General features: G+C 40.8%; 1 protein-coding gene across 5 annotated transcripts in view; it reads right to left on the reverse strand.

The window, feature by feature from the left end:
- Nucleotides 1–1,655: 1,655 nt before the first annotated feature.
- ARFGEF3 (ARFGEF family member 3) overlaps nucleotides 1,656–19,952 on the reverse strand; it is a 98,469-nt gene continuing 80,172 nt past the window's right edge. For all 5 annotated transcript variants that reach the window (XM_080390099.1, XM_080390098.1, XM_080390097.1 and 2 more), the window contains 8 exons: nucleotides 19,079–19,207; nucleotides 18,348–18,524; nucleotides 17,659–17,773; nucleotides 16,918–17,020; nucleotides 16,152–16,283; nucleotides 14,402–14,532; nucleotides 9,679–10,909; nucleotides 1,656–8,925 (listed from right to left, as the gene is read on the reverse strand). In XM_080390099.1, the coding sequence (XP_080246225.1) occupies nucleotides 8,734–8,925; nucleotides 9,679–10,909; nucleotides 14,402–14,532; nucleotides 16,152–16,283; nucleotides 16,918–17,020; nucleotides 17,659–17,773; nucleotides 18,348–18,524; nucleotides 19,079–19,207 (2,210 nt within the window). In that variant the 3' untranslated portion in view covers nucleotides 1,656–8,733. The remainder of the gene's footprint in view (nucleotides 8,926–9,678; nucleotides 10,910–14,401; nucleotides 14,533–16,151; nucleotides 16,284–16,917; nucleotides 17,021–17,658; nucleotides 17,774–18,347; nucleotides 18,525–19,078; nucleotides 19,208–19,952) is intronic.

A 19,952-nucleotide genomic window follows, 5' to 3' on the forward strand; every position in this document is an offset into this window, starting at 1 on the left:
ACCGGGTGGCTGCTGTGGAGCAATGGAGTCTACCAGGGTGAGCAGTTACAATGGGCCCAGGTTGCAGGGGCAAGCACTACACCTGATTGGTTAGAGGCATTTGGGTTCTCATGTTGCTCTTCAAGGTTTGGTTTTGGGATTTGGGGTTTGTTTTTTTAGCTCCAGACATTGCTTTTTGCCACGTGTAGGATAATGACTCCTTGCAAGGGATGCTCGTCCAGCCAGCCTGGCTTGGTTTGATGGCTCAGGCTCTTAGAGACACCAAAAGTGATGTCATTTGGCACTTGTGCCCTGCCCCAAGCTCTTCTTTCTCATCCTATTTTTGTTCAGCAATCCTTGCAGATCTGTGCTGTTGTATAGGATAGCTTACCCTGTACTCCACCACCACCCCAACAGACACTTAATGGTGGTCATCCGTCTTATCCCACTCTCAGTACACCTCTGCCTAAAAAATGCCATGGCAGGCTGATACGCTGTGTTTCTTTTGCATCCCTCTTACTGCTCTTGTTCCCCTGAAATGCTACAGGAAATTTGATTGAAAACTTGTATGAAAAAATTATTAGTGAGCTAGATTTAAACCTTCACTTTTTTCTTCTTTTTTTTTCTCCATGGTTGGCTTTGCAAACTAATAATCTTTATTCTCTTGGGCTTGGTGCTAGTACAAGAGCCTGCATTGAGATATTCAATTATTTAGCGTCCTTTTAAAAGAAAAGGTAATGTATGCGAGAGAGATGTAAGATCTGCTCTGATGGCCATCCCTGCAGCTGCGACTTTTAAAAGAACATTTTCATCAGGGCACTTGCTCTTGTGGTGCTGCCACTGCAATTCTACCCAGAAACCAATTCCCGTGTTTCCTCAAGGGAAGATGAATTGCTTTTGCAGGGAAGCTTTTTGAACCAACCAAGAGCCATGTCACCTTCCTCTCCTTACATGAGTTACTGCAAACCATTTTTCACTTTCTCATTATGTTTGACATCCTTGTTTCCCAAGCTTGAAGATTTGTCTGTTTCTGACCTCCTGGGCACGCTTACTTATAGGACAGATTTCAGTATAGCATCTTGCCCAGCTTTATTTTGGTCTGTTTCTCTCCCCATAACCTCTGGCATGAAGGAGAACCTGATGTGAAGTACAAAGCAGTCTGCCAGGGATGTAATGTAACATTCAAAACCATAGTAAATATTTGATAAATACTATGCAGGAAAATATTCTAAACTATTTTAATCTTAAGTAATTTTGTTTGACTGTGGTAGGGAAGGAGGATGATGAGAGACCTCCTCAGAAGTGGTTGCACTAGCCACAGCAAACAAAAATAATTCAGCTTGGGCATATTTCCTCAGACCTGGCAAACCAGATGTCTCTACTTTATGGATACAGATCTCCCAGTAAATAAAATGTAGATAGAAGTACAGTTCTCTTGTAAAAACAAAAAAAGAAACCAGATTTACTACCATGGATTTCTATCAGGAGTCAGAAAATGGCACATGCAGCCTGACTAATGTGTTGGGTGTGAGTTTTGTGGTGGGTTTTTTCTTTTTTTCCTTCAATATTAGACTAGGACCTAGCTGATCCAAGTATTTCAGGCCCATTCTCAGTTCTGATCCTTTGCTTCATCAGTAACTGTAAAATAACTTTCTTTAGACAAAACCAAAGCATCGTTTATTTTGCATCTGCTTCTTTATTCTACAACACAAGCAACATAAATAGTTTATAATTTCATTTTAAAATATTTCCATTTCAGAATTCAGTCAGAATAAAATATACACAAAATACAATTTGCAAGCCAGCTGACAGTGACTGCCTGACCACTGGACACCCAAGGACCAAACAAAGCTAGCAGCACAACAGGACGCGGCGGACACAGGGAGGTGTTTTTCTAAAGAAGAGCAGAATAGTAGGGGGAGGAAACGTGTATGAGACCGGGGAATTGCAGCTAGGTATGAACTCAGTAGAAGCTAAACCCAATGTAAGCACTTGCTTGACAAGGCAATTTACAGTCTCTTTTAAAAAGTGTTAGTGGCTCCTCCTGAATATACAGCTAGAGAGATGAAGTCCTGGGAATAATGTTTTGTGGTAAAATGCTTCCTATGGCAGCCATCATAATGGAAATAAAATTTGATTTTTTTAAATTTTTGAACAGGAAAGGCTTAGATCTTTGGCAAAATGTAGCGTCCACTCCCTTTGGCTTGCTTTCAGTTTTAAATTCTGGTTGAAGGGCCCACGGAAATATGTTTGCAGTCTCACAAATCATGACAAAAAGAGGGGCGGTGGGGAAGAAGAGAAAGAGGGGGGAACTGAAAGAAGGTGCTCACTGCTGTCATTGTATGTTTTTCAATCTCTTGCTCCCATCTGCTCCAGCGAACAGCACACTGTACATGGCTCCGTCAGCATCACGCTCTGCCCTTCCTGGCTGTTCTCCCCTGGGTATTGAATCCTGCTTTCCTCTGCAGAGCCCGGGCTCAAGAGCCATAGCCTGCTTGTGGAGGTGATATTTGTCCCTTGCTTGAACCTGTGTGCCTGTGCCTCTCCGCTAGCTCAGCTCTCTCATTTCAGCTTGCTTCTTGTGGAAGCATAGCACTTCACTGCAGCCCAGATGAACTGAATGCAATAGGAAATAGTGCCCTGGTGCTCCACAGAGTTTAGATGAACTTTATGGAAGTACATAACTACCTTTTCAAAAGTGGGATGTTGGGGTAAAAGGATTGAAATAGAACTTGTTGCCATGTTTCTTAGCAAAAACCGCCTTCCATAAACTCAGTTCCCTGATTCAATGTGGTAGTGGAGACTACGCAGATCTGAACTTGTGAATTTGCCAAAAACAATTTGAGGGATCTGGTCCCACAGGCAAGCTCGGTATTGCATTAATCTGTGATCATACAGTGTAGCTCCACTGATATCTACAGAATTAGGGCATTTCTTCTTCCCTCTGCTTTTAGTTTTTAGCTTGGAGACCTCTGAGCACTAACTGAAAAGACTGATGCATACTTGTGACATGCTTTTTTAATTTTTTCTTCTTAAAATAGCCAGCACTCCGTGTTTGGCCAAAGCTGTTTGTTTAGTATGGTATCATACAGTTAAGTGTCACATAAAGTTTATGTTCCGAGAGGGATCAGTGGAAACAACAGAAAGAGGAGCTATGACTTCTTCCGTGCAGCCACACAACTTCCTGGAGTCCCAGGCACATTGCTGGTGAGGGCTGCCAAGAGACCCTTAGGTCGTGTCCCTATAGAAGCTCTACTCAAAATAGGGAGGTTCTGTGAAGTGGGATCTCTAGCTGCCAGATGCTGTTATCTACATTGCATAAAATCCAACATTTGTGCTTCTGTGCTATGGTAACTTGGTCCTTTTATACTAAAAAAGAAGATAAACTTTTTTTCTTTAATTGATGGTATTGTATAGTTTCTTCAAACGATTGTGGAATGATCCGAAATTGAAAAAAACTAACTGTATTTTGTGTCATATGCCACGATTAGCACTGTACATAGATCTTCCCAGAAATTACTGTAACTGGAGTAATGACTAAATAGCTTGCTTAAGCATAATCTTAGCACAGCCCCACAAAAGCAAGGGCAAGGAAAGAAAGCACTTCACTGTTTGGGGTTTTTTTGTGAATTAAAAGCAATTTATCACTGAGTAATGGCATTTCTAGAATGGATTGCTCAAGGTGAAAATAGCCAAGCCCCATACTCAATTTCTGAGTAAGCTTCTATACGAATGAGCTAGGTAGAAATAAATTACTTTGGCTTGCTATGGTCAGACTCCTACATGTTAAAACTGGATCTGTGCAACGAGTTTTGGGGTACTGGGATGCATGGGAATCTGTGCTGGTTCTTGTGGATTTTTCAAGCAGAAGGTCTATACAAGACAGCAGCAGAGGGTGGCATCAGGAACTGTCCAGGACTTCCCCTTTCCTGAGAACTTGTGAACCTGTATATAGAGACTGAAGGATTCAAGGACCGAGTCCTGAGTGTTAAAGATTCCAAGTACAATACTTGCATTGATTTCAACAGCTTAGGCACTCAGAGGGTGGGTCTAAGCTGTGAAGAGAGGTACAAAGTGCAGGCAGCACGCAGAGCTGGACCTCTCTACTTGCTAACTTGTTTGCCACTCCATTTCATACGGGTGCTGCGCTGAGCTCTGCAGCGGAGATAACAACACTGAGATGGTACTGTATCAAGTGCAGATGATGGAGAGCACATATGGTAACACACGGTATTTAGAGATGGGGTTTGTATCTTTGGCAGGTGAGGATTTGTCAGTGAATTTTACAGTACGGTGTAGGTTTTAAACAAAACTTGAAGTTCAAATTGAAAGGTAAAGTACCTTACAAGTATGGGTGTAAACTCTGCTTGGCCTTGGCATGAGCCAGCGGTAGTCCAGAGGACATGAATTTTTTATTGGTGATGAGGCACAAGCTGTACTGCCTCTGCTTGGAGTTTTAGAAGGAATGTTTTGCCCAGCTCTATCTAAATCTTTCCCTAATGATTCTTTCTAAATGCTAAATTGTCAGTTATTCTCACATGAGTGTTTATCCCTAGGAGAGTATTATCTGTATATTAACGTCTTAAGGACATGAAAGCATGTTAAATGAGTTAGCGGTGGTAATTCTATGGCTGCTGAACGGTCAGAGAAGACTGCTGTGGGGAAGTTAGCAGAGCAAGTGTGTTGAGCACTGATGTGACACAAATATTCAGAGAGCATGATAAACATACTACTAATGTGGACAGTGCCCTGTAAATATACAGAAGCTCAGAGTATGACAGTGACTGGAGCTACAGGTACCTATACATAAACACATCCATCAGCCCATATATCTGCATATACTCACACTACAGAATGAAGTGCAAACATGCAATGGCCTGAGACCATATCAGCTGGGGGTCAAGCCCTGCTCCAGCTATACGAGAAAAATAGCGCTCTCCTGGGTGAGTACACTGCTTTTTCCAGCTTTAAATATTTGCATGGTGATGAGCTATTCCATGTGATATAGATAGCGGATGCTGGCTGACAGCAACTTTCTCCGTTAGTGGCTGCCTACAAGATTTTAGAATGTGATGTCATTGCCTATGATTGCTATGGTGGCCCTGAGGAGGGTAGTATGAACTAGGCAAAGGCAGCAGAGGTGCAGCTCTGGTACCTGAGAAGAATGTCAAATCGCCCCACTTTTTGTATTTATTTCTTTTCTTTTGAAGTAGTTCACTTAAATAATGACTACTTACCAGTCATTTTTATAAATAACTGGCCAGTTCAATAAAAATCAAACCCAACTCCTACAGAAATATAGGTAACAAAAAAGTAAGTGCAAGAAAAAAGAATAATGTGGGCATTAGCTAGAACCAAGAGAAAGAGCAAGCTCAAGCTATAATACACAGACTGTTTTTTCAAGGCTCAAATGTTCTGATGCAACAGTAAAGCTGGTAACGTGCTGCTGTTAGCTTATGCATTACATTATTGGGCTATAAGTGAGGATTTGAATGGATTATGTGAGAAAGCCTTACATGTGTGGATACAACGGCTACTTTGTGCTACTGCCGAGGTGCTTCCTCACTCACAAGTGGAAAGCAGAAAAGCTGCTGTAGGATGGTACAGCTGGACATGACTGGGGTGTTCAGTGTTGGGGAGTCCTCTCCTGAAGCTTAGGACAGGCTGGTGCCAGTACCTTTTCCTGGGACTGTTCTGGCAGACACTTCCTTTAGGCTAGAACCTTGCTTTGTGAGGCCTGGAGGCAGCACGCTGGCAGCCTAAAGCCCCAAGTATGCATGAAACAGGCTGCACAGGTCTACGAAATGGTGACTTCGTATGTCTCGTGTTGTATTTCTTTGGGGTTTGCTGCTGTCTGTGGCTAAACTAGCAACAAAATAGTTGAGAATCTGACGAACAACTCCTTTTTTAAATTTATTTCTTTATGTTTCGGAGGGGCATCAGAAAGCTTCTTTAATGGTTCATGAAGTGGCCATGGGTTGCTCTCCTCAGCTGCTTACCGTTTCACATATAAAGAAAAGGAATAGCAGCCAATGCTAAACTTTGCTTATATAAAGCCTGCTGCTTCAAAGGTTCCTTAACCCTCACCCCCTATCCTTTTCAATTACATTTCTGGTATTATTCAAACTTAACTTGTGCCCTCTTATGGAGGCGTGTTAATGAGCAGAGGCACCGAGATTGACAATGGGCACTTAATTTGGAGGGCAAACGTTAAAACAGAGCAACAGCAATACAGCAAGTTTACTCCTACTCATTTCTAGTATGGCATTTGTACTGTAAAAAGTTTAAATGAAATTACATTTTGGGTCATGATGGTGGCTAATCAAATAACACTACGCAATGCTGCGTTCATGGGCTTGAGGGGTAGTAGCGGTAGTATTGTCACTCCTAGAGCTTTTCTTTCTGTTTTACAGAAGGGTTTTGTATTGCAACCACAACATATAACCATGGTGTTCCCTAGATACTAGGTCCTCTTCTTGAGTCCCAAGTGGTTCCGTTGGTACTGCTATCAATTTTAGTCCTCCAGTGTAATTTAGAGATTTGCTTTAGTTTTAGCTTAGTGCAGCAAGGATCTGCATCCATTCAGTGCACGTATAATGAAAAACAGCAGGGCTGGGTGTTTTGCATACAGTTTATTATTCTGATTTCTGTTGTTGCCTAATTAATGTACTCTTTAAAAGCAGTTCTGTATAGATGCCTGATAAAAACTTCAACAAAAAATATAACCACCCTTTTACTCTACCTAAAGATGTGTAAGAAAGACATGGCAACAGCAATTAAACCATGTCACTACCCTCAGAAATAGCAAAGGATAATCTCACCTGTCCTCAAGGAAATATGAAAACTGCTGGGGGAAAACTGAAAATTGACAGTTGATAAAATTGTTAAATTACTCCTTTATAAAGTCAATGTAGGTGGTAAGAAAAAAAAGAGTTGTTTTTACAGAATTTGTATGCCCTTGAAACAGTTTAGCAGAGGGAAGCTTTGAAAGAAAGGGAAATGGTGTCACTGGCACTATAGAAAGTTAAGGGACAAATATTCCCTGCACAAATCTAGCAGGTGACAAATGGGAAGTGGGCAATGGAGGAAAAAAGCAGGAGCATAGTGGCAGACTGTCTGTAAACACATCGGCTTGGGTGATGGCTGTTCAGTAGAGCCTCTTGGTTCCCTCTGTTTTTCTGGGTTTAAGATGCTAAAAGCAGTTATTTGTCCAAAATCCAGGCCTGATATGAAGAGATGACATTTTAAGGATGCTTTGGAGCTGGAACTGAAGCTGTATATTTAGTTGGTGTGCATATGTAAAAAGCCTTGGGAGAACATCATTAAGGGGTCACCCAAGATTAAAATAATCCTATTTTCAACAAAATATTTCAACTTCTAATCAACAATTATGTAGTATGGGAGTACTGAGATGGAATGTCCCGGGGGCTGTGACATGACTTGTGCAGCAAGGTAACCCTTTGCTGTGTCTAGCGTGAAAAGCATCACATGTGTTTGACAATACAATAGTCAATCCTTCCCCTTCTCTGCCCCCTTAATATCAGCAAATTGGAGTAGTGCCTATAGGAGTGCTGCACAGAGGGGGATGTACCTCCACGGGGATCTCTCCCCTTCTATTTACAGCAGCAGACAAGAAATGGGAGAGAAAGAGGAAAGATACCTTCCTTTCAGACTATTTTCCATCTTGATTCAGCTCAATGGGGAGCGATAGGCTAAGTTTAACAAAGGTGACAAGGGAGTTCCTGGCTGTAGCAGCTCTATATAAGCAAACATAAATTTCCCGTAGAAGCATAAGCTAACTTAGCTGCAGTGTTGCTTAAAGTGTTCCAGTTTATCTCTACTCTGTTTAGTTAATGCTGGATATTGGCACATGCTGGTATTTGCTCTGTGGTGTGTCTTCCTCCCAGCTTCACAGGAAAGAGCAAAACAAACTTCCCTGTTGCCCTTTGAGGGAATTAGACACACAGAAAAATGATCAGCCGTAGGCATAGGTGAGGAGGCAGTCAGGGTAGCGTTTTAGAGAGGGCAGCTCAACAGTGCCATTTCCCTTCAAGCAATGCTCCACAAGAGCAATGAAAGGATGAATAGTCTGTGCTTGGCTCACCAGTTCTACATCTGGGACACTTTAATAGTCACTTATTAGCTACCTCAAATGTGACCAAACTTCAAAGGCTCTTGCCAGAGCAAAATACATTCCCACTTTCTCTAGTGAGTGAGGCATATGGTTACTACAGTAATCTTTATGCGGCTCTCCTCTCGTGCTCATTTCGGAAGGGAAAAAAGCTACCCTAAACAAGTGTCACCTTGTAACTTGTCCTATAGCCCATCTTTTTCCTGACTTTTTTTTTTTAAAGTTACATAGGCTTACTGGCCTGGTTTGACGTCCAGATGACAACTGTGTTCACAGCTAATTGCGAGTGTGGAAGTTCTGCTGCAGTTCATTGTGGCTCCCACTGCTGCAAATGTGAATTAAAATGAAGGCTACTGAAATGTTCACCCCTTTAGGTACCAGCCCGATTTACTGGCAGTTTCTGGGTTCTGGGGCCACCCCAGACTCCCTGGACACACTCATGCTTTGCCTCCTTTGGTAGTGTGAGTGAGGGACACACAGTCTCAAGTGGATAGAGGATATACATCGACAAGCTCATTGTTTCTTAATTTATCACCAACAAACAGGCAATTAATGAACCCCAAATACTTCTTTGCTGTATACCTTGGATGTCTTCTGCCCTTTGCAGCAGAGCACAGCTAGGTCTAAATGATGATATCGTAAACTCGGCCCACTCTTCCCAGCCATTCCCGTACTGCCTGGCGGACACGGATGTCTGTCACATGGCAGGTCAGCTGGCTGATACAGGGGAACACCGCTGGCTGCAGGGCTGTGAAAGTTTGGTCTGGCAGGGCCTGAATCTGGTTGAGAACTGTCAGCACCATGTTGGTCCATGCCTACAAACAAATTGGATACAAAAAACCTCTTTAGAAGACTTTTCTAAATAGATGAGCCCATAGGCTGAGGCAGAAAAGAAGATACCTATCTGGTGGTTGCAGCCTCACGAAGAGGACTGAGTAACGCCAGCATATTCATTTAATATTCGCTGTGTCTTTCTAATTCACATTTAGCACTGTAAATCATTGTTGGACTTCGTATTGCCGGTATCATGCTCACCCTTCATCACCTTTTATTTCATCCCACAGTGAACAAAGACTTTCAAGTTTGATGCTTTCACTGATTCATTCACTTCGACATGCAAGTAGCAGGTTTCTGTTTAGCAACAGAGCCCGCTATTTCTGCTGTGGAATTAAAAAAACCTTCCTAAGCACGGAAGTATTGTGACAAGCAGCACGGCGTTTTCAAAGGCCTTAAGTGAGCTCGAGCCCTTAGCCGTAAGCGATGAGCTCACTGTAGGCTGTTAGTTGTTAAGGCTAAGCGCAGCTTTGGCCCTGGTCACAGAAGCACTCTTGCAAGCTGTACTCAGATGCCTGGTAACACTTCCCTGAAGACTGATTTTCTTTTGATAGGGCAGAGTCAGGCTTTTAGCAGTGCCAGCTGCAGAAATAGTCAGTCCTCATCATGATGACTTCTTTATGAAACAAAGACATTTAATGAAGATATTATAATCCCTGTAATAAAAGCAGTAAAAAAATATTTATCTTTTTAATTATTACTATTATTATTAGCACTCTGAAAGTATGTCCTACCTGTATCTGGGCCTCAGCATCCCTAACAGATATATTCAGGGAACTGACTGTGGATCCTGAGCGTGGTCTTTTCTCTTGTCTCAGGATCTCTGGACCAGCACTGAATGAATGCCTCATTTGACCTTGATCTATAAGATGTTGTGGCCGCTGGAGTACGGGCGAGTCTGGCCCTCTTGAACCCAGGAGCTCCCCTTTCTTTTCTGCTTTGACCTCTTTGGTGAAGGATGTCGTGGCCTGTTGCTGCTTTCTTTTCTTGTATTCTGTCATGAGCTTGGAGATAGTTTTGTCAGTGGCTATGGTGTAGATCTTGTTGCCAGCACTCTCCCACCATTCTTTTTTCCTGGTTTGCTCTTTTTTCTCTGGTTTAGGACTTAGGGGTGGGGGTAGCAGCACCATTTCTCCACTCCCTCCTCGGGGTGTCAGGCTGTCTCCCAGTTGGTCCCTGATTTGACTCCGGTCATCTTCCGATGGCGTTTCCTTCCCAGATTGCCCTCCGGTCGATGGGGTGGAGGTTTCTGAGTGAAAGGATGGTAAAATGAAGAAGGGGTCACCTTTGAACACTGGAGGCTCCTCTACATTATTCTCCAGGTCCAGATGCATCTGGATATAGTTGTTGCACAGCTCCATACAGAGCTTATGAAGCCGCTTAATTAGCCACCCCCAGTCCGCGTTGCTGACAGGCTGTACGCTCAGAGATGGTATTCGAGCCCTCCACTGTCTCTTCTCCTTCCCTCGGGGAGGACTGACCTGAGCAGTTTCTTCAAAAATGTCTTCATCTTCTGAAGAACACTGCTGTGATGAGTCTGTGCTTCTCTCATCATCTTCAAAGAGGATCTTTTTCACTTGCTCTGCCGTGACGTTCTCCTGGTTTGTCAGGATTGCACAAACCAAAGCATGGAAGTAGATGTTGAAGCTCATTGCGGATTGGCGATACAAGTTGGCAGCTCCACTAATGCCAGACACTTTTTTCAGCAAACATTTCAACCCAGGTCTGGTGTCAAACTCTCTGGCTGTTCTATAGGAGTCCAGCAGTAAGTCAAAAATGACAGCCAGGTTTTGCATGGAGATGTACCTGAGAAAACCAGCCAACTTGTTTTCTGGTACTTGTATTGTCATTTTCTCCTCCAAGTTAGAAGGGCCTTTCACAAATTCTTCCAGTAAGATGTCATATAAATTCTGTAACAGTACTTGGTGGGACAGCAAGCTCACCACTATCGTCCTGAAAGGAATACTTGGTAAACCAAGCATGGTAAGGAAAAAAATAAGATAAAATCAAAATGGTGCATTGTGCTTTTACTAGGAGTACAGGAAAACTTTGTATTTTAGAATCTAACATGAAAGATGCAAATGAAAGGCCAAATTTTCACAGCCTTATTATAAAACAGTGGAGGAAGATAAAGCTGTCTAGAATGGTCTTTCAGCTACTCTTTCAAATACTTGCCTAGAAATGAAGACACTTACATTGGTTAAGAAAAATAACTGTCCACAGCAAGCACCCTAATGGGACTTGTGCGGAGGTGGTATTAAAACAAAGCTCTTATATTTTTTTGTTCTTTTCTCCTGAGGTGTCTAACACTGAAGGATTAAATATTCTGTTTTTCAATTTCACGACAGCTGCCAGTACTCTCAATATTTCAACCTGCTATAATTAAGGAATTAGTTAACACACAAGTTATTCCTCTAACAGCATTTCAGCCAACCTTAACTTTACCATGACAAATTGAGGCCCAAGCTAGTTTACTACTTGGCTTCCGTTTTCACTAATGCCAGGAATACTTCTTAAAAATAAACACAAAGAGCCAACCAGCCAATCAATAAAAAAACATCTATAGAAACGTCAGCAGTGCAATGGAGCATGCAAAGAAGCTTAAGTCTTGCTGAAGGCACATCATTGTTTGCTCTTAAGACTTCAACTGGAACACTGAGAGCCTAGCATGAAAATACCTATTTCTGACCCTGTTTCTCATGTACACTACTGGGCGATTCTTAGCTGTGCTCCTGTTAGAGAAATGCTGCAAGTTGTTCTAGATCTTACTGATACTTGATTTGCACAGGGACAGGAATGGCAAATTCGTCCCACCAAAGTTTTCAGGTCATTCACCAGTAACACTGAGAAGCTTACAGACAAGGGAGGCTAGGAACAAAGGGGGGACAGGATTGTTGTTTGGTACCTCAAGGATTTAAAATTACAGACTATGCAACCTATCTATTTAAAAAAATATTTTTGCATAAGCTTACAGCGGTTATGTTTTGAATGGAGTTGACGCTCTGTTATACGTACTAATACTTGTGTATTAAATACTTTGATTTAGGGAGCTATGATGGGTCACATTCTAATTAGCATTGCTATCAAGTGAGGAAGAGATTTTTCAGTTTGCTTACAATACTGAAGTCTTAGGTCTAAGTCAATCTTCATGTGACATGAGATGTTTAGTTGCAGACCTTTAATATTTTTGTTGCAAATAATATCCTACTTTCATCAAACAATTTTTGAAAGTGTTTTCAAAATACCAAACAAAAACTTTTTTTTTGAGAAATCATATCAAAACACAGTTTTTTGAATGCAACATTGAAAAAAAAAAAAAAGGTCAGACAAAACTGCTTCTTGGATTAATTTAATTTATCTATGTCAGTTTGCTTACCATGACACAGCTGTCAGTGCTGATACACCAGTAAAATTTAGTAGCCTTATTATCTGACAGTGCTAAAATCTTGATGAATAATACATTGGAGCTCTTTATTGGGAAGCAGTTTACTGCTGTAAAAATAATTAGAGGCTCTGACTCAGGAAAGCTCTTAAGAGCGTGTATAAAGTTAAATGAGTGCTTGCATTGATTTCAAGAGACTAATCCTGTTCCAAAAGCAGGATCAGACTGAGGGAGATCTGCTTTCCTTGTAATAGCCAAAAAGGCAATTTACAAGGAGAGCTTAAAGTACTGCTCCATTCCAAAAGAAACTAGTACAGAGCTACAGGTGGAAACACACGGTGCCAAAGCTGGTTAAGGATAGTATTTTCTTATTCTGCTCAAACTGAAATATATTACTACTTTTTAGGAAGAAGAAAAGCTCCCTTACCCCAGCTTCCTGTGAAACGATGCAGCATTAAGGAAACAAAAGCAAAAAGGGAGAAGAGAAACCCCACTAAGGTTAAAGTAAAATTTTTGAAAGGCCACAGTTACTAACATGCAAAATTGGCATATTACTGCATTGCTGTAGCAAATAATATGAAAAACAGTGGCACAGTCAACTTTTGAGCCCTGTTTTGGTGAAAAATGAGCGTTGCTGGGGTAACATTTGCCTATTAGCATATACGCTTTTTGCAGTTGTTTAGACAAAGCGCAGTGTGAAAGCATTCAGAGTTTGTATTAATTGCAAGCTTTAATAATTTGTTTAAAGACAAGCAAAATCCATGCTACCTTTATGAACGCAGCCTGTTAGATTGCACGGCCTTAGGAGCCACAAGAGGGGAGCGAGTACTCCAGTCTTTTGCTTTGCATTCATTATAACAAGAAGAATGATCTGCAAACCTTTGAATAAAGCAGGTATTTTCCCACCACAAAGGAAGGGTTTAGACTGTGATCTCAACTTTTCTTCATCTCTGCACAGGGCCCTATTCTTTGAAGGCGAGGCAACAGAGCACCTGCTCTTGGGGGAAACTTCTGTACAGCTGCATAAGAATAGAGACATCTGGCATGGTCTTTCTTCCTGTCCATCCAAAGAAGGACCATCACATTCTGGCTCCTTGTTGCTAGCAATAGTTTAGTTTTGTATAGGAATGCCTGAAGTGATACAGAAGCAGGTTTGGTATCTAGTAAAAGACAATTTCATGCCATGTATTAAATATCTTGCAATACAAACACAAACCCTGAATGCAGAATTCTAATTCTTGGCCCTATTGACATTATGGCAGTTGTTTAAACAACCAAATGCAAGCAAAAAGAAATATTGAAATATTTTTTGACAGGATCAGATTGTCATGCAAAGGCATGAGTTTCTAAGTTGGTAACATATAGAAGGACTTCCACGAAAATAAAGTGCCAAGCAGAAACATCATTCCCTAGATCAGTATGTTGGCAGTTTCGCAGCTTTAGGTGTGGTCTCTTCACTTTAAACTGCTCCAGTTTATCCATTAGCTTTTTCTACCTTCTTAATCCAGTAATACTGATTTAAAAGACCATTAGCAAAGCAGACATTTCATTTGTTAGGTATCATTACAAACATAACAGTACTTCCGAAGCTTTCTTCAAACTGATATTTTTAACTCTACTTTTTAAAGAAAAGAATCTCAATATTGGAAAGGTTTTCCTACTATTTCCTATGAGATTCTTTTCTTAATTTAATCTGAGTTTCCTCTACTTGAAGGCTTTGTGTGACCTTTTGTATCCTTCAGGTATTTGTAACCTACCAATTTTTACTATTAGAAGAGTTTTCCTTATTTAGGTTGCTAAGGGCCATATTACAGACCCTGACACAGGCTTGTCTATAACTGTAACAGCTGTTGCACATGCCTGCTCACCAGTGTATGATCATGGGATCATCTGGAGAGCAGACAGTACTAGCCTATAGTCTCCTGTGTCACAAAACCTGATTTTTATTTGATTGGTGTATTTCGGTTTTTTATGAGACCTGGCACAGTTTGCCAGGCTTGGTTCTCATCTCTGCCAGCCTGACAATATTTTTATCTTGCTTTTAATGACAGGGTTTTCCTGAGAAGGTACTTTACCTTCTCTGGGTATGTCCATTTGGTTTCTTATCTGGTGGCAGGTCAATGATGAGCACGCATGACTGGGCATGTTCAAACCCTTCCTTGTTGCTAGGGGTCTTTGGGGAGCACTGTGTCTCCAGCATGAAGACCTAGAAAACAACAAGTTACATAAAACAATCAGGTTCACACTTGCACTGGGTCCTTGGGGGGGTCTGGAAATGGGATTTCCTGTATTGCAAAAGATCTCTTATGATGACTGCCTTTACAGTGATAGAGAGAATGCAAGGTATTCCCTCAGGAGCATGGTGCTTTGCTAAAACAGCCTCAGAGCCATGGGCTACCTCTAGACACCCAGAAGAGCGCAGGGGCAAAGGACAGACATCTTTTTCTTTGAACTTGTGTAAGGCATAATACCAAATGCCAAAACAAGCTTTCTGCTGTCTGTATACTACTATCAGAAAATATCAGGTATAGTGGAGACAAAGACCTGGGGACAAGGAGTTGCATAGTTGCCTGTTGTACCTAGAAGGGTTGGCTGTTGGAAAGATTATTTCCAGCCATGAAGATACAACAGACACCTAACTTGCAAATCTTTGGGTGGGAAATGGGGAAACAACTCTCAGTTGCTGTAGCTTTGTTTTGTAGCTTAGTAGTTGTGTCAAATCCCCACTGAGGAGGACGTAGGGCATGCTACTGACGGTGTCTACCAGAAAAGAAAGCAGGGAATGGGGCATTTATGCTTGAGTTCTTAATCTTTAAAACTTAATTTAAAACATTTTTTTCTATTCAAAGTCTGCCTCTGCCACTGCCACGTTATTAGTGATCACAAATCCTGGTCTGCGTGTCTCAGATTTTCAATTTTCACACGGCATCAGGGTATGATTAATCAAGTCAGAAACTGACACCAAACATCTATTGGCTCTTTTAATCCAGCTGCTTTCCAATGCTGAAACTGTCATACAGTATTTACAGTTTCATGGTACCCTGCAGGTCATTAAATTCAGTCTGCTGTATTTCAAGGAACCCGTTTCATACAACCACTTCCATAAAGTGAACAATGTCCATTGTAGTCAAAAAGACCCTGAGAAGGTTGTCTCCAAGCTTGCTCTGCTGATTAGGATTTAGTGGCGAGTTTTAAATTATTTGTTAAATGTCAGCATTATCCTCTAGCTCTCAAGAACTCTTTTTCTTCTCTGCAATCTATACTCAAGTATTTATAGAAAAAAAAATTTGCATTCCTCTTCAAACTCTGTTTTGATAGGTTGAATAAATCTTGTTTTCCAGTTTCATATCACAGTCTCTGTTGCAGTGCATTTTTTGTCCTTTGAATTTGTTGTTCTTTAACAGAGTCATCAGAAATATGTATGATATTCTAGATGAGGATTCATAGTGACACTACTAGTTCCCTTTCTCCATCAGAAACATTTCCGCTGATGTAATGGCAACTAGGGTTGCCATTTTCAAAGCTACATTACACAGTAGGCTCATCGTCAGTCCTCCTCAGGTACCTATGCATCTTCCCCCCCACCTTATGCATTCCCAATTCCTGCTTACGGGGGGGGGACAGTTTTAAGGTGTGTGTGGGGGGTTTCCTATTTTTTATTACTTTGTCTCAATACTACTGTTAGACACATAAATGTTAGTCTGGTGACGAGGAAGTCTTTGCCCATATAATTTGTGAGGAAGGTGGTGGTAAAGATATCCTTTTGTAAAGAAAAGCCCCAAGTTTAAAAAGTTCTCTGGCTTCCCCAGAAATGTCAGTCAGTACCTGTTGTGCCATGGCTCTGATTCTCCAGTATTCAGCTTCAGCGCTTGGCGAGAGGGAGGGGGCTGCCACCTTCACTTCACAGGCATCTCCACTAAAGCTTTCAGAACCACTGTGGAAATAGCCCAACAGGTTCTATAGAGAGACACAACATCAGACTTTCACTGTGTGTTACATGAAGCCAGTGACTAGTGCTGCGCAGCCTGTTTGTGTGTGATACAAGATTCAGAGGGATCTGTCCCGTTACCATCAGCTGGGCACTTGCTGTTTAGCAGTAATTGTGTATTGTAATGCAAAGGCATTACACATTTTTATGTACTCTGGCCTGTGAATGACTTAACAGGATTTTTTGTTACAAGAAAGACAGTGAGTTGAGAAATAATCTATATGGAGCATGGAGCTACAGCATCAAGTAAGCAGCTTTGTCTTCTGTCTAGTTTTAGCCAATCCAGAGGAAGAAATTGATCAAAAGGTAAGTTTTCACCTACTTAACTCTTCTGATTTCATACTGGCAAGGCAATTTAAAGCCTGGATGGTAAGCAACTAGTGTTGTTCATACATGTTTAGAAAAACTGATTTCAACCTCCATTGTTGATCCAACACCTTTCATGGCGAATTGACAAAATAACAAAAGCTGCCACATAACCTTTATGCTTCTCTTCTGGGCCCTTTACCCCAAAAGTTTTCTGAAAAATGAAAACCAACCTGTCAAAAGCGAGTCTATAACTAGTGTGATTACATTTTGACTGTCAGCAAAAAGGCAGTTTACCTTTACTGGCTCCAGAGTGGCAGAGAACGCATCCTGCAAGGCACAACATGCAAGCCTCCACATCTCTTCAGTAAATACAGGCCCTGCTGTCACTAACACGTACCTGCAAGGACACAGGAGAGCGTTACCATGTTCAGAAGGAACTAGACAATTCTTACTTGTAACTGGAGACGGTTGAAAATGGAACAAAAGGCCTACTCCGTAGCTAGCTAATGATATCCAATCTCCTCAGCTGTTACCCTGACCTATTTTTGTAATTACGCTGTAGCATTGACAGGTTTTTTGTCTCCTTTGCTTTTCCTCTTTCAAGTAGTCATCTTGCCATGACAAGAACCATATATTGTGTAACTATGTAATGCAGTGCTTATTTTGATTATGATTGTAATAACCTGAAGACTGGGAAAGGTACTAATTACCTCTAAAGACCTGTGAATTCCAACAGAAGGACCCTTGATTATTTTCCTAAGGATTAACTATTGACTGACTGCATATAAGTAATGTATGAGTGCTTTTTATGGGAATCATACGCATAGTAATGCCTAAAATTACTGGTTCTGAAGCAGACTGAAAACAGCAAGAAAAGGTTGGTAAAGTCTAAAATTCATTATTTCAATAACAAGAGATAGATATATTGTAGACTTCTTTTGAGATATTGACCGACGTAAGCAGCCCACAAGTTCTTCAAAGATATAGACTTTTTTTTTTTTTTAATATCCTAACAGAGTGAACAAACTGTGTTACCTGATACAAGAGCAGCCAACTCTGGAAATAATTTCTGTTGGTTCTGCTACACAGGCTACCAGCAACTTGAAAAGATCTTTCAGCATAGTATTGATCATATTTTCATAACCAATATCTATAAGGAAAAGACAGACTGATTTTAACATAATTGCCTTTTCATTATAATTAAACAGTCTTATTAAACTTACTGTTATTCAGAGACTTTTGAAAACCAAATTCCTTTTATGCAGTTATCACTGGAGTTCAATTTTGAAACGTGTCATATCAAACTGGAATAAAGACCAATCTTTTTGATGTTAACAATATAAAATGTCTGGACTAAAGTGGTACTGTAGAAATCCTGTTAGATCCTGTTTCTGCTAGTCTAGTTCTTTATGATCAAAGTCTCGGTATCTTCTTTTAGAAAGTATAATATAGACTGTGATGACTTAATTTTGAAGACAGCCCTGCTCTGAGCAGGAGGCTGGACTCAGTAGCTTCCATAGGTACCTTACAATTTATTTTCTTTTTCCATAATTCTAAACCCTATAAAGAAAGAAAAAAACCCCTCAAATGGACAGAAATTTTCAGCCCTCCTATTATATTTGAGCAACCAAAAGCAATGAAACCATCTCCCCAAGTAACTGTTCAGTAACATGCCACTGACGACTGTCAGTAGACATGTATGTACATACAGTACAATGACATACCTGAGTGTATGAAATTTTGAATGTGCTCTACTACAAGTTCACAGGAAAGGCCAATGGCATGCTTGAAATTAGCAGATGCCACATCCCAGTAAGAATGGTCACCATGGCTGCGATGGAGCCAAAGAGACATCGTGGGAAGAAGAAGATGTACAACTGCATAAATGCCAAATCCTGGTCCTTAAAATAAACACAATTATGGTTGTATATTTTTGCTTACAAAGCCTACATGCACAGCAAATTCGCTAAGCTGTTCCAAGCTTGAGGCCAGGGATGATGCTAAAGAAAGCAGGTTCTGAAACATTTTTTGTGGGATGAGAGAGGTAAGCAGTTTGGGATTTAGTTGTGAGGTAATATTATACGAACATTTAGCCAACTGTTTAACTGCTGTCTTTCCCAGCAGGTCTACAGGATTACATGATTTTCTTTTTCCATTTCCTGGACACCAGGCAAATGTTTTTTGTGGCTAGGACATCAATAGAGTACTGCACCTCTTTATTTGTGCAGTAAATCTAAGAGTATGTTCAACAAAACTTTTACAAGACGCCTTTTGTCAACATAGAACAATTCACTAACTGGAACAACAAATCATACTCTAAGAAAATCCCTTTCTATTTGAGAATGTCTCTGTGTAGCTCTAGTGTCAGTAACACACTTTACAGAAGTGGTTTTGGATTCTAAGAGGTTCGGGTTAGGGCTCTGCTAGCTCGTGTTTTATCAAGCCCTTTCATTACCAGGTGTCTTGGCAACATCCCTCAGCAATTCAAAGAGCAGATCCAAAGTAGGAGGCTGGTGCTGACGGGGACAGTTGGATATGGCAGTTGTTAATTCTTCCAGCAGAATAATCCAGACATTGATAAGGCCTACAAGTAAGGAAACAATGATTAAAAATCATGAGTGAGATACTGCACTGACCACAGGTGGAACTTGTCCTCAGAAAGTGACAGAGGCTAAGAAATTAATTAACTTAAAGATCATGGTTTCTTGCGTGTTCACTGTTGCTGCGTAATGGTTGTGGGCAACAGCAATTTTTAAAATTACCTCCTTTTCCTTCTCTTTGTATTAAGTTTGTATTTTTTCCCATCCTTCCTCCTCCACATATACCTTGTTCTGGTCTTCTTTCTTAGTTCACTACTTCCACTAGTTCAGTCTTTTTATCTTCAGTTTTGTTTGTTGTTTTTTTTTTATGGGACATTTTACGTATCTCACTACCATTGCACATGCTGCCCAGAATGGATTGTACTCATTTAGATTACGCTTTTAGGTAAGGAACCTAAGGTGATTAGCTAGGATTTAACTGGCTCTATTTGGTACCCAGAACTGAACAGTAATAATACCTCAGGCTGCCTCACAAGTCATCTTTAGATGTTAAGAGGTCACAGATAGAAGAGTATTAAATGTGGATAGGGCAGAACTGGACAACTACAGAACAGCAGTTAGGATACAGGCAGTACTGTGAGTTCATATCTACATTACCAAACATGTATCTCCTAAAATATTATGGGATATAAATAGTTTTTAATAGAATTAAATACCATCTTAATAGAAGATGGTTAGGAACTGCTGCCCTTTAATTTTGCACAGATCACTTAAGTACTTGCTAGTTCC

Source organism: Falco punctatus, assembly GCF_963210335.1.
Source record: "Falco punctatus genome assembly, chromosome: 5".
In the NCBI taxonomy this organism is placed as follows: Eukaryota; Metazoa; Chordata; class Aves; order Falconiformes; family Falconidae; genus Falco; species Falco punctatus.